Below are 14,408 nucleotides of genomic sequence, written 5' to 3' on the forward strand. Positions count from 1 at the left end.
CAGTAACTCTTGGGAGTTGGGGGAGCGCCCGAAGTCTGTGTTCTGGGAAGCGGTTTGCTACTCGACCCTGTGCCAATAGACGGTGCTCACGTATATGTAGCATGGTCCCTGGGTTTTGTAGGACCAAGACAATTTCTTGTGCACTGCAAATGGCTACCTCAGAGCGGCCATACTGGGTCAGGCCAATGGCCCATCTAGCCCAGTGTCCTGTCTTGCGACAGTGGCCAGGACCAGGTGCTTCAGAGGGCATGAACAGAACAGGGCAATTATTGAGTAATCCATCCCGTGTTATCCACTCCCAGCTTCTAGCAGTCACAGGCTTAGGGACACCCAGAGCATGGGGTTACGTCCCTGACCATCTTGGCTAATAGCCATTGATGGACCTGTCCTCCAGGATCTCATCTCATTCTTTTTTGACCCTAGTTATACTTTTGGCCTCCACAACATCCCCTGGCAGTGAGTTCCTCAGACTGACTTTGTGTTGTGTGAAGAAATACCTCCTTAGGTTTGGTTTAAACCTGCTGCCTATTAATTTCATCAGGTGAGGCCTAGTTCTTGTGTTCTGTGAAGGGTCAATAACACTTCTTTATTCACAGTCTCCGCACCTGTCCTGGTTTTATAGCCTCTGTCACATCCCCCCTTAGCCATCCCTTTTCCAAGCTGAACAGTCCCACTCTTTTTAATCTCTCCTCATCTGGAAGCTGTTCCAGCCCCCTGATCATTTTTGTTGCCCTTCTTGTGCACATCTTTACACCAGTGCATAATGTGTTTCCTAGGCACTGAGTAGAGAAACATCAGCTACTATCCTGTCCCCAGGCATCTCTCTCATGCCAAGAGCCTCCCAATTGCTGGGAGACCATCTCCACGCCCTGTCCAGGCTGTGTGGCTGGACTCGGTGAGCCTGACTGACCTGCTTTTGTGGGTTATCAAGAATAATCAGCTCAGCACCTTGGTCTTTGCAGGCCTGCTTGGCATAGGACCAGTGTTTACGCACTGTGGAGAAGTAGTAGCAGGTCCCTGAATTCAGCAGCCAGCCAGCTGGACAAATGCTGCAGGCAGAGTCTGCAATGCAAGACAGGTCACTCAATGAGAGGTCACTCTCAGCGCTGGACTGCAACGGACAATAATAGCGTCTGCCCAGTACCCTTTAGCCAATGACCTCAACGCACTTAGCCAAGGTGGGGAAGCGTCACCCTTAATTTGCAGAGGGGGGGAAACTGAGACAGAGAGAGGTGCAGTAACTTGCTCAAGACCATTCCCAAGCTGGGAAGAGAACTCAGGAGACCTGATTTCCGGCCTCACCTGCTCTAACCACTAGCCCAGTGGTTTTCAACCTTTTTTCGTTTACGGCCCTTTAAAACATTTCTAATGGTGGTGCAGACCCCTTTGGAAATCTTAGACATAGTCTGCAGACCCCCAGGGATCCGCGTACCACAGGTTGAAAGCCACTGCACTGGACAACATTGGCCTCAAGGAGCTGGGAATAGAAGCCAGGAGTCCCAGTGGCCAGCCCTCTGCTCTAACCACTAGACTTCATATACCTCCCAGAGATGGGAATAGAACCCAGGTGTCCTGCATTCCAGTCCCCTGCTCTAACTATTAGACAAAACTGACTCCTTGACAAACTAGGGGAAATCCCAGCTAGCCCCCTGAACATTAACACTGCTTGTGGGGAAAAGGAGCAGGAATCCTAACTGCACGAGGTGCCAGGGCCCAGGCCCCCATTTGCTGGGTGCCGTACATTATTTATTACATGGATTATGGCAGTGCTTAGATGCCGCAGTCATAGATCAGGCCCCATTCTGTCAGGCATGGTACAAACACAAAACAGAAAGACGGTCCCTGCTGTGAAGAGCTGACAGTCTCAGCAAGTCAAGGCTGGCGTGTGTCTCACTGTTCCTTTTCTGGACAGCATCCAGAATCTTGTAGGCTTCAGCCCTGATGTTATCTCTGTCACTTTTCGCTTTGGCCAGACCCTCTGACACTGCAAACACAACACACTGTCACATGTAGGAATAGGGTTGTACCCCTTTAAGCAGTCTGTGAGCCTCGAGTGGTGCTCACCATATTCTGTACTTCAGAAGCTGCCAGAAGCCAGCTAGAGCAGCTGGTGTGTGCAGCTAGGTCTGGCACACCTGTGTGCAGATCGTAAACACTGGGACTTGGGGCCTGGCTGTGACACTGAAGTGGGGCCCCTATCCCAGCAGCAGGAGTCACAGAGCTTGTTACACGGTCAGTCTGATACAGTCATTAGGGACTGGAGACCCGGCCGGAATCACCAGCTGAACCTGAAGCTTTCACAAGGGTCAAAATCATTCATCTAAAACCAGGTCCCTGCCCCCAAACCTCAGCAGGAGCCCTGCCCTGTCCTCACACCCAGGCACACTGCCCTGCCCCACAATTCCCTACCTCTGGCTCCCCAGTTTATTACACCTGGGTCATCTTCTGCCCAGCCCTTTCATCTCCCTGCCTCCCCTCAGCCACTAATGAGTCACCATCCCCATCTCCCTCCCCTCGGCCCTCCCCTGCTTCCAAAACACATATCCCCTCTCCTAGCGGTCCCAAGTGAACCTAGGGAGAAAGAAACAGCCAGATCCCCCCTCTGTAGCAGCCCAGCCCATGGGAGTCCTTAAAGGCCAGAGACTCCTGCAGTGACCGGGAATGCACCTGGGGTGAGAATCCCTGGAACTGAAGAGTGAACTGGCTTCCCCAGTTCACCCCAGCTAGTCACACACACTGAGCCCGGTACAAGAGGAGCCCTGAGTGCAGAGGCTCTGTGGGCACTGGCTGTGTCCCCGCCCCTCCGGTGGGTCACCCAGAGTAGGGCAGGGCCCTGGTTTCCGGCCTCGGTGACTTGATCCCAAATGCTGCTTGCGCGGGCTGGCCTGGCGGGGTAGGGTGGAATGGATCCTGCACTTAGGACGGAAGAATCCAATGCACCGCTACAGACTAGGGACCGAATGGCTAGGCAGCAGTTCTGCGGAAAAGGACCTAGGGGTGACAGTGGACGAGAAGCTGGATATGAGTCAGCAGTGTGCCCTTGTTGCCAAGAAGGCCAATGGCATTTTGGGATGTATAAGTAGGGGCATAGCGAGCAGATCGAGGGACGTGATCGTCCCCCTCTATTCGACATTGGTGAGGCCTCATCTGGAGTACTGTGTCCAGTTTTGGGCCCCACACTACAAGAAGGATGTGGATAAATTGGAGAGAGTCCAGCGAAGGGCAACAAAAATGATTAGGGGTCTAGAACACATGACTTATGAGGAGAGGCTGAGGGAGCTGGGATTGTTTAGCCTGCAGAAGAGAAGAATGAGGGGGGATTTGATAGCTGCTTTCAACTACCTGAAAGGGGGTTCCAAAGAGGATGGCTCTAGACTGTTCTCAATGGTAGCAGATGACAGAACGAGGAGTAATGGCCTCAAGTTGCAGTGGGGGAGGTTTAGATTGGATATTAGGAAAAACTTTTTCACTAAGAGGGTGGTGAAACACTGGAATGCGTTGCCTAGGGAGGTGGTGGAATCTCCTTCCTTGGAAGTTTTTAAGGTCAGGCTTGACAAAGCCCTGGCTGGGATGATTTAACTGGGAATTGGTCCTGCTTCGAGCAGGGGGTTGGACTAGATGACCTTCAGGGGTCCCTTCCAACCCTGATATTCTATGATTCTATGATTCTATGATCCCAAATCGCCATGGGAACCTGGCGCTGGGATTCTCCATCCCGCTGTTGCCGGCACCCAGTGCCGAGAGGCTGAACAACAGCTTGAGTTGGTTTGTTACCCGCTGTGCTACACCCAATAATTACAACAGGGGTGGAGAAGCAGAAAAGTTTATTTGCAGCTGCAAAAAGGTACAGGGAGAATAAAATCTTAAATCCTGCACACAGAGCAGGAAGTTACACAGGCTTTTATAGATTTTTTTTTTTAGCATACTTATTTAATAGCAAGCTGCCCCAAGTATCCATATAGCCAGCCAATTCAGTTCCCAGCTAGTTTCCTGATTCTTTGTATTATTTGTTAAACTATATATAAAGCTGCTTTATTTAGCATTGTTTTTTTATATTTGCCCTGTTTGGCCTTGCTTAGTTTCAGGCAGTCTGACTCTGCAACATATTGTTGCAGATTTTCAGCATAACTGCTGTGTGTGCCTCCAGGCGGGGGGGCCAAGGACACTTGGGCCTAGTACGCAGAGCTGCTGCGAGTGCCTCCAGGCAGGAAGGGGGGCCAAGGACACCGGGGCCTAGTGCGAGGGGGCTTCATCAACACTCGTGGTCTTCCATCCCCTCGAGTTACCTAGTGGCCATGCCCCAGTGTCCCCAACACCGCTCTCTTCTTTCTGCTGTTCTCCACCCCCTCCTCTGCCTGAGCCCTGCTCCCTGCCCCCCGCCCCGCCATGGGCACTCACCTTCCACTCTCAGCGTGGCCTGGTCCGACTGCAGCCTCTTCAGCTCCGTGGCCAGCTCCACCTCTGAGAGATAAACAGGGCTGATCACGTTCCTGAGAGGGGACCCAGGGCTCAGCGGGAACAAGGAGGTGGCCAGGGAATGGGGGATGTTGGGGGGAGCTTGGAAGGAGGAGGAGTGATGTGACTGGGGTGCAGGAGGTTCGTAGAGGTGATGCTGGGCTGTGGGTCTGTGAGGGCTTCAGTACGTACCAGTGCTGTGCATGGCGGACTGGTTGAAATGAAGTGTCTCCAGTTGCTTCGCTGTCTTGGAGCCTGGAAGACACAGAGGCCGGTGAGCTGGGAACTACCCCTCTCTTCATCTCGTGGGGCAGGGCCGTGTTCCCTAGCAGAGCGGGTCTGTCAGGTACTGGGGTCTCCCGGGGCTGGTTTCCTTCCTGGGAAGAGGCGGCGCGGGTGGATTTTCTTTCGTCCCCTGGCCATGACGGTCCATGACTCAGGCTCCGAGATGGAGAGCGACTTGCCCCAGGCCAGGTAGTGAAGCAAGATTAGAACTCGGGGCTCCCTGACTCGTGTTCATTCACTCAGACCCCACCTCCAGCTACCAGCCCTGCCTGGGGACAGCGTGTTAGTGAGTTTAGTTAGGGCCCATCCAGACTAGGGAAATTTGTACTAGTGTCACCGTGGACTGGTGCAAATCCCTAGTGCAGACACATGGCACAAGGCTTGCCCAGGTTACCAGGATTAGACCTATTGATGTGAGTCCTACTTTGCATTATCCCAGTGTGTGTCTACATTAGTGTTTTGCATCAGCATTTACCTATCAGGACACGGTCTATAGACAAGGGGCAGGTTCTCCATCACCTGGAATTATTAAAAGATTGTCTGTCTCTTTCTAAAAGTTCCACTCCAGCTTCATTGCCAGATATGGGCTGGATATAGGAATCGCTGGGTGGGATTTTCTGGCCTCTGCTATGCAGGAGGTCAGACTAGAGGCCCATAACAGTCCCTTCTGGCTGTAACATCTATGAGCAACGATGGTGCAAACTTCCCTAATGCAGACAGGAACCTAGCTAGTTAGATAGACCCTGAGCCAAACACCACTGAAGACAATGGGAGCCTTTCTATTGGTTCGGTGGGTTTCAGATCAAACCATTAGTTAGTTAATAGGAGCAGAACAGAAAAGAAGAGAGGTTTGGTATTTCTTGTTTCCTTGTGTCCCTTTGCCTGTCTGTCTGTCTCCACCTATCATCCCATGTCTTACACTTAGGTTGGAAGCTCTTTGGGGCAGGAACTGGCTTTGTGTACTATGTTTGTACAGCACCTCACACAATGGAGTCCTGGTTCATAACTGGGGCTCCTGGGTGCTGCCATAATACACCTAACAGGCGAGTCTGGGATCCATAGACAATCACAGTCCTTGTTATAGCCAATGAGTGCTAAGTATCCCCTTTTAGACACAACAGGAGGAGCAATCAACCTCATTTATGTAGTGAAACAGCTGCAGACAATGAAAGTGACCACCCAAGGCACCAGGCTGCATGGCAGGAAAGAGCTGTGTGGGCCGAGGGGCACCCTGGTTGTAGCCCCAGGTGTTCGGAGCAGCCTGTGTGTGAGGGAGGCTGAAGGAGCTGTGAGCGGGACCCTGTCAGGAAGCAGAGATGGAGTTTCTTGGGCACAGAGCTGAAGGGGCAGAAGGGGCATTTCCGAGACAGGGAACAGCCTGCAGCTGTTTGTTCCTGCTGTGTTCAAGGGAACAAGATGTTCTAACTAAACAAGATCACAGCGAGAACAGACCTGCTTGGGAGCAGCGATTGCTCCCCCTAACAGGAACAAACCCGACAGCACCTCCGATTTTGGCTTCTGCCAAAGGGGCAACATCAGTAATAGAAATACACGGACACTCATAAGTAAACTGAATTGTTACCGTTGCCTCTCAGCACAGATTGACCAGTCCGCAACTGCTCCAGCTCCTTGGACATCTCCGAGTCTAGAAAGAAGGACAGATGCCAGCTTTTGTTTATATGGTTTGGGGGGGCGGGGGGAGGGGGCTGAGTTTTCGATTTGGGTTCACAGCGTAGAGCGACATGCTGCATTTCTACTTTCCAACTTCCCCCTGTGGAGATAATCTCTGAGGGTGATATCCGCAAAGGGATTTTGGCATTGCAATGCTGAGCACCACAGTGCCTAGAAAATCCCAGGAACACCCACAAAGCCGACTTACATGCCCAGGCTCCGATACAATGACTGGGGAGAGCAATGCATCTGAGTGCAATCCCCAAAACGCAGCATGCTAGGCGGGGAGCTGTGTAAGTAGCCAATGGGAGATACTGATGAGCCATCCCCGCCCTTTTCTCAGAGCTAGGCATGCTAATCCAGGCTGCAGGAATGGGAAGTATCTAGCTCTGCTAGTGATCCACAAACAGGAACTCCTCTCCTGGCTTAGGCACCTAAGTAGTGTCTTTTGGGAATGAGTTAGGTGCCTGCCTCGTTCTACACAAAATGCAGGGGAGGAGGTGCTGCTGCCCACCTTATAATTTATAGCCCAATGGTCAGAACACTCACTTGGGATGTGGGCGACCCAGGTTCAAATCCCTCCTCCCTGGCAGAGGAGCAGAAAGGATTTGTCTAGTGGTTTAGGTGGGAGACAAGCATCCAGATGCCTGGAGGGAGGCAGGAATGCGCATGCCTAGAGGTGTCGAGTGAGTTTAGGTGCCTACAGTGCTCAGTGGGAGTTTTGTGGATTGCAGTAGGAGCCTTAGGTGCCTCAATGGCTTCAAGGATTTCACCCAGAGTCCCCTCTGAATGACCTCTGCCCTGGCGCAGTCTGGCCAACTCCAGAGGTTAAAAAACCAATCACAAGATTGGCTTAAAAATCATGAGATTTGTGAAAAATAATAGACTTTACTTTTCTTTTCTTTGCCTCCTGGTTTCTGAGCCATTACATCGCTTTCCCAAGCTTTTCTCTGCAACTAGAATCCGTCTCAGTATTTTTAAATGAAGGCTCAGATTCTCACCTAATCACAGGACACCTGGAGCTGGGGCTTTAATTCAAACACCACCTAGAGTTCACAACGCTGAGGCTGCTGTGTGTAATGACACCCACCAAGGCTCCTCAGCAGGATGTGAATCCCTGCCACAGCAAAGACCTTTTGAGCTACAGGAGCTACTCTCTTAACTGGCAGGAGTAGTTAGGCTGTTATCCTGCGTGGAGCAGCTGCTAGAGGGCATCCCAACACACATTGTACTTACTTGTACCTGTGAATACATTCAAGAATCAAACACCAGCGTACAGTGTGGGCTCTGGGAAGGTGCCCCACTGCTGTGAATTGGAGGGCAGGTGGCCTGACTTAATGAGCCTTGTCTTACAATTAGCAGCACTATGGCACAATGAAACACATTGCGGGGGCCTATATCCCTTCTCCTGCAGTGTCTTGACACTGGCCATTGCCAGACACAAGGGGACCTGGCTGGGAGGGACTCTTGGCCTGAAATCCTGGCCTTGCTGAAGCCAATGAGAGTTTGGCCATTGACTTAATGGAGTCAGGATTTCACCCCTGGTCTTTTCCACTGGTCCATTCCTGTGTGATAGACCTAAACACACTCCGGGATACTTACACTTTCCAATCACCATGGCGAGGAGGATGACCCATAATACAAACGACACGGCGTTCACAGCGTTAAGGGGTAATACTGACCTTTCCTCCCCATTCAGGCCGCTACCGCACTGCAGCAAGGAATTCCCTGGAAGGCAGGAGCAGAGACAGCGGGGGTTAGAGCATTGGTCCCTGCCCTCTGGCGAACCAGTGCTGCGGGGGCAGGTGTGCTCGAAGCCTCGCGGGGAAGGCACTAGGGGAATTCAGAATTCACTATTATTGTAATTCATAAATAGAGATGGACGTGCCACTGGGGTCAGGAATCTCTGTGTAGCACAGAGCATGCAGGGGAATTCACACCCTCTATCTATCTATCCCTATAGAATCATAGAATATTAGGGTTGAAAGAGACATCAGGAGGTCATCTAGTCCAACCCCCTGCTCAAAGCAGGACCAATCCCCAACTAAATCATCCCAGCCAGGGCTTTGTCAAGCTGGGCCTTAAAAACTTCTAAGGATGGAGATTCCACCAAATCCCTAGGTAACCCATTCCAGTGCTTCACCACCCTCCTAGTGAAAGAGTTTTGCCTAATATCCAACCTAGACCTCCCCCACTGCAACTTGAGACCATTGCTCCTTATATCCACCCTATCTATCTATCATTTGCCCACCTGGATTTCCATTGAGCCTAAGCCCCAGAAGTAAGAGAACCCCATTTCCTGGGAGTTCCTTCTGTTTTCCCAAGGATCCTTTGGGGGAGCCAGGCCATGAGATCCATGTGAGATGCTGGGATGATTCCCTGGGGTTTCACCTCCCACCCTTTCTTCTCTCTGCTTTGACTGCCTTCCACCATCAGGATACAGCTCCGTGGCTGCAACCCCTGCCTACATCTCCCCCTCACCCCCTGTTCAGTCCGTGCTCCCCTCCTGATGGTTGCTTGTACCACCTCCCTATGGCCAGCCCTGGCCTCCCCCCCAGTGCCCTATGCTCTCCCATACACTGTCCTCTAAGATTCCTCCCCATCTTGCTGCAGACTCATGCGCCATGAAGCCTGCCAGGCAGAAAGGCTGCCCCCCGCTCTGTGCTGCTCTGTCCCATCCACTGTAGCCTCCTCCAGGCAGGGACAAGCCCTTGGTTCAGAGCGTTGCTCCATGCACAGTACCATGTACTCACCAGCCAACCCCCCCTTCCTCCACTGCCCCAGCCCACTGTGCTGCTGTCAGTGGGGAGGGGAAGGAAGCAGCTGTGTCTCCAACGCCTACATCTCAAATCAGCGCCCCCTCCCACACACACACACACACATATCCCCCTTCACTTTCCAGGAATGAAAGTAAAAAAAGAGGAAGAAAAGAAGCACAAATCTGCTGTAAGCACAGAATTGCACGAGGCATGTTCCTATTGCACAACGCAGGGACATCCCGCCTGATCAGCAGAACTCTGGCTCTGAAATGCCTCTCGTAACACGTCCACCCCTGGGCCTGGGACAGGGATCAGGGCCAAGGCTCCTGATGGTATAACCTGCAATTGTGTACGACGGGCTCCAGCGCCCAGCAACTCGTACATTGTGGACACTAGTCCTGAGTGCAATATGGATGCAAAATGGATCTATTTATCCATTTATCCATTCAATCCCATAAATGCTAGCCATCCCTATATAACCCCATCCAGCCATCCCCATACTCCTCCATCCGTCCATCCATCCAGCCATCCCCATACACCCCCCTCCATTCATCTCCATATACCCCCCATCCACCCATCACCATAAACCCCCCTCCATCCATCCATCCCCATACACCCCCCTCCATCCATCTCCATATACCCCCCCATCCACCTATCCATCCCCATACACGCACATCCATCCCTATCTATCTCACAATCTCCATACATACCAGTTCATCCACATCTATCTATCTATCTATCTATCATCATACAGCACCCCTCCATCCCCATACACTCTCTCTCTCTCTCTTGCTCCCCCGCTTTTAAACCCCTCATTGCCAGAGTATGCAAGCACCAAACATAAACATCTGAAGAAATGCTGCTGAGACAAGCCTGGAATTCTCAGCCTGGCTCTGCCCAGCACCTCCTGCTGTGATGTATGAAACGCCACCCTCCCAGAGTACAGACCTGCCTTCGAGTCTGACTTTGCTGCTGAGCACTATGCCGCACCATAAGTAGGGCCCAATCCTGCAAACCTCGCTGACACCGCCCTCCTCTTGGCTTCACTGGGGTGTGGAGTCTGCAGGATCAGGGCGTGTTATCAAGGAGTGAGCTGATTAGCAGGAAATGATTGCGCACTCTCCCACTAATGCAGCCTGGGGTTACCTGCTCTCCCAAAAGCCATTTCTGTCTCCTGTTCCTTGAGCGTCCCTTGGTCGGACTCTTCGCACTTTTGGTAAATGCTGCCTGAAGGCATCACTCTGAGCCTCTTCCTACCCCAATGGCTCAAACGGCTTTTATACCAGCTGAGGTTTTGAGCATCTTTCCTGGAAAAGGAAACACATGTACCCAGCCACTCTTCCTCTCTTCAGAACACAGAGATCTGTGACCCTGTCACTTCTCCTCTAGCAGCTGGGAGCCTTCATCCAATCAGGATTCCTGGTGCAGCTGACAAACAATAGCCACCCACCCAGTGACCCAAGGAGCACAGACAATCTTTAAGTGGGAGGATCTTTTCAGAGCTGGGCATGTCCTTACCCTGGGCCCGGCAAGAGGGGTTCTCGCCTGTGCAGTCTGTGAACATTGCTGTTCAGGGAAACAGAATGGTGAACATCTTGCAAATAAACAAACGGCACTAAGAAAACACCTGACTCCATGTCACCGATTTCTGCTCCAAACAGGAAGCCAATCTACAAGGGCCTGAAAAGCCACTTGTCAAAGGGCACCAACATCTTTCTCTCTTTTCAGGGTCTTTGTGCCATTGATGGCACTTGGCATCTTGTCAGTTTCACTGGTTTCCAGCCCTGCATAGGCTGTGAGTCGGGTTCCCCTGTTGTTTGCATTGATCTCTCTCACAGCACCAGGGAGGGGAAAACAAGGAAAATGCAACGGTAAAAGTACAAAAATTGGCAGGAGTACCCAGGGGAGGAGTAGGAGCTGAAACAACTCGTGTAACTAAAATCACTAGGGGGAATATTTTCAAAAGCACCTAAGGGGATGTCTACACTGCAGCAAAAGCCATGCGGCATGGCTGCGGCTGACCCAGGTCAGCTGACTCAGGCTTGTGGGATGCAGCCTGCAGGGGCTAAAAATTGCAGTGTAGACATTTGGGCTCGGGTGGGAGCCCAGGCTTTGAGACCCTGCCCCTCACCATGTTTCAGAGCCGGGGCTCCAGCCCAAGCCCAAACGTCTATACTGCGATTTTTAGCCCCACAGCACAAGTCCCAGAAGCCCGAGTCGATTGACCCCAGTTCTGTGGCTCAGTGCAGTGGATTTTTTATCGCAGTGTAGACGTACCCTAAGTAATTTAGGAGCATAAATCCCAGTTTCAAAAGGCACTTGGGGCCAGATTTTCAAAGGTATCTGGCCCCTAGAGATGCAAAATCACCTCTCCAGCCCACAGACTGTAACAGTGATGTTGGTGTCTCAGGGAGTTCTGTTCTGAGTAGAGTTCTAAGAAAGGGGATGATATCTTGGGTTCTGGAACCGGACCAGGACTCCTAGATGCTACTGTAATACAAATAAATAATAATCGTCTGTTCCTCAAGAAATGGCTCTCATCTCCAGCTGGCTGACTCCAACGCCAAGATAGCTCAGGACAGAGACACTGCCAGTGACAGAGCTGCAGAATACCTCTGAAAACTGGGCTGAGAGGGGAACCCAGCGGAGGAAGAGGAAAAGGAAGATCTCACCTGGGCCAGCAGGTAAATGATTGGCCTGGCTCCGCCGCCTCTCTGTGGGCTGCTCTGCCTCAGTTTTTGCACCAATGTCACTAAGCCCTGGTCTACACTAGGACTTTAGGTCGAATTTAGCAGCGTAAAATCGATCTAAACCTGCACCCGTCCACAGGATGAAGCCCTTTATTTCGACTTAAAGGGCTCTTGAAATCGATTTCCATACTCCACCCCTGACAAGTGGATTAGCGCTTAAATTAGCCTTGCCGGGTCGAATTTGGGCTACTATGGACACAATTCGACGGTATTGGCCTCCGGGAGCTATCCCAGAGTGCTCCATTGTGACCGCTCTGGACAGCACTCTCAACTCAGATGCATTGGCCGGGTAGACAGGAAAAGAACTGCCAACTTCTGAATCTCATTTCCTGTTTGGCCAGCGTGGCAAGCTGCAGGTGACCATGCAGCGCTCATCAGCACAGGTGACCATGATGGAGTCCCAGAATCGCAAAAGAGCTCCAGCATGGACCGAACGGGAGGTACGGGATCTGATCGCTGTATGGGGAGAGGAATCCGTGCTATCAGAACTCTGTTCCAGTTTTCGAAATGCCAAAACCTTTGTCAAAATCTCCCAGGGCATGAGGGACAGAGGCCATAACAGGGATCCGAAGCAGTGCCGCGTGAAACTTAAGGAGCTGAGGCAAGCCTACCAGAAAACCAGAGGGGCGAACGGCCGCTCCGGTTCAGAGCCCCAAACATGCCACTTCTGTGACGAGCTGCATGCCATTTTAGGGGGTTCAGCCACCACTACCCCAGCCGTGTTGTTTGACTCTGTCAAGGTTCCTTCCCCATTCTGAATGCTAGGGTACAGATGTGGGGACCTGCATGAAAAACCTCCTAAGCTTCTCTTTACCAGCTTAGGTCAAAACTTCCCCAAGGTACAAAATATTCTACCCTTTGTCCTTGGATTGGCCGCTACCACCACCAAACAAATACTGGTTACTGGGGAAGAGCTGTTGGAAATGTCTTTCCCCCCAAAATACTTCTCAAAACCTTGCACCCCACTTTCTGGACAAGATTTGGTAAAAAGCCTCACCAATTTGCCTAGGTGACTACAGACCCAGACCCTTGGATCTTAAGAACAATGAACAATCCTCCCAACACTTGCACTCCCCCTTTCCAGGGAAATGTTGGCTAAAAAGCCTCACCAATTTGCATAGGTGACCACAGACCCAAACCCTTGGATCTGAGAACAATGAAAAAGCATTCAGTTTTCTTACAAGAAGACTTTTAATAGAAATAGAAGTAAATAGAAGTAAAGAAATCCCCGCTGTAAAATCAGGATGGTAGATACCTTACAGGGTAATTAGATTCAAAACGTAGAGAACCCCTCTAGGCAAAACCTTAAGTTACAAAAAAGATACACAGAAGGAAATAGTTATTCTATTCAACACAATTCTTTTCTCAGCCATTTAAAGAAATCATAATCTAACACATACCTAGCTAGATTACTTACTAAAAGTTCTAAGACTCCATTCCTGGTCTATCCCCGACAAAAGCAGCATATAGACAGACAGAGACCCTTTGTTTCTCTCCCTCCTCCCAGCTTTTGAAAGTATCTTGTCTCCTCATTGGTCATTTTGGTCAGGTGCCAGCGAGGTTACCTTTAGCTTCTTAACCCTTTACAGGTGAGAGGAGTTTTCCTCTGGCCAGGAGGGATTTTAAAGGGGTTTACCCTTCCCTTTATATTTATGACATGCCCCCCAAATCTCAGCTAGGGTGAAACACTGGCTGGGATTTCTTCCTGGAGCTCTAGGAAAAACAGAGTTAATAAGACACATGCATCTCTAAATATACTACCAAGTACATAAAGACTAACAATATTTTCCACATCTCCAGGACGATTTTAACCAGTTGATTCTGGGAAACTTTCACAGGAGAGTGCATCAGCCACTTTGTTAGAAGCTCCTGAGATGTGTTGGATGTCAAAATCAAAATCTTGGAGAGCTAAACTCCACCGAAGAAGTTTTTTGCTATTTTCTTTGACGGTGTGAAGCCACTTCAGTGCATCATGGTCGGTTTGCAGGTGGAAACGCCGTCCCCAAACATATGGGCGTAGCTTTTTCAGAGCGTAGACAATGGCGTAACATTCTTTTTCATTGACTGACCAGTTGCTTTCCTTCTCAGACAGTTTTTTGCTGAGAAACACTACAGGGTGGAATTCTTGATCAGGTCCTTTCTGCATTAAAACTGCTCCCACACCACGCTCGGACGCATCTGTGGTTACTAGGAATGGTTTGTCAAAGTCTGGGGCCCTTAGTACAGGGTCAGACATGAGTGTCGCTTTAAGCTTGTTAAAGGCCTTCTGACACTTTTCGGTCCACTGAACAGCATTTGGCTGTTTCTTTTTGGTTAGGTCTGTCAGTGGGGCGGCGATTTGGCTGTATTGCGGTACAAATCGTCTGTAATAACCGGCCAAGCCTAAGAAGGATTGAACCTGTTTCTTTGACTTTGGGACAGACCACTTTTGGATAGCATCCACTTTGGCCTGTAGGGGGCTGATAGTTCCTTGACCCACCTGGTGTCC

General features: G+C 50.8%; 1 protein-coding gene across 1 annotated transcript in view; it reads right to left on the reverse strand.

The window, feature by feature from the left end:
* Nucleotides 1-772: 772 nt before the first annotated feature.
* The window catches only part of LOC144277890 (uncharacterized), a 33,131-nt gene continuing 19,495 nt past the window's right edge, over nucleotides 773-14,408 (reverse strand). Inside the window, exons 2-8 of the mRNA XM_077838913.1 lie at nucleotides 10,317-10,516; nucleotides 8,014-8,139; nucleotides 6,323-6,385; nucleotides 4,648-4,710; nucleotides 4,399-4,461; nucleotides 1,895-1,984; nucleotides 773-1,062 (exon numbers count right to left, since the gene is read on the reverse strand). Of these exons, the coding sequence (XP_077695039.1) occupies nucleotides 773-1,062; nucleotides 1,895-1,984; nucleotides 4,399-4,461; nucleotides 4,648-4,710; nucleotides 6,323-6,385; nucleotides 8,014-8,139; nucleotides 10,317-10,516 (895 nt within the window). The remainder of the gene's footprint in view (nucleotides 1,063-1,894; nucleotides 1,985-4,398; nucleotides 4,462-4,647; nucleotides 4,711-6,322; nucleotides 6,386-8,013; nucleotides 8,140-10,316; nucleotides 10,517-14,408) is intronic.

This window comes from Eretmochelys imbricata, chromosome 20 (assembly GCF_965152235.1).
Source record: "Eretmochelys imbricata isolate rEreImb1 chromosome 20, rEreImb1.hap1, whole genome shotgun sequence".
Classification (NCBI taxonomy): Eukaryota; Metazoa; Chordata; order Testudines; family Cheloniidae; genus Eretmochelys; species Eretmochelys imbricata.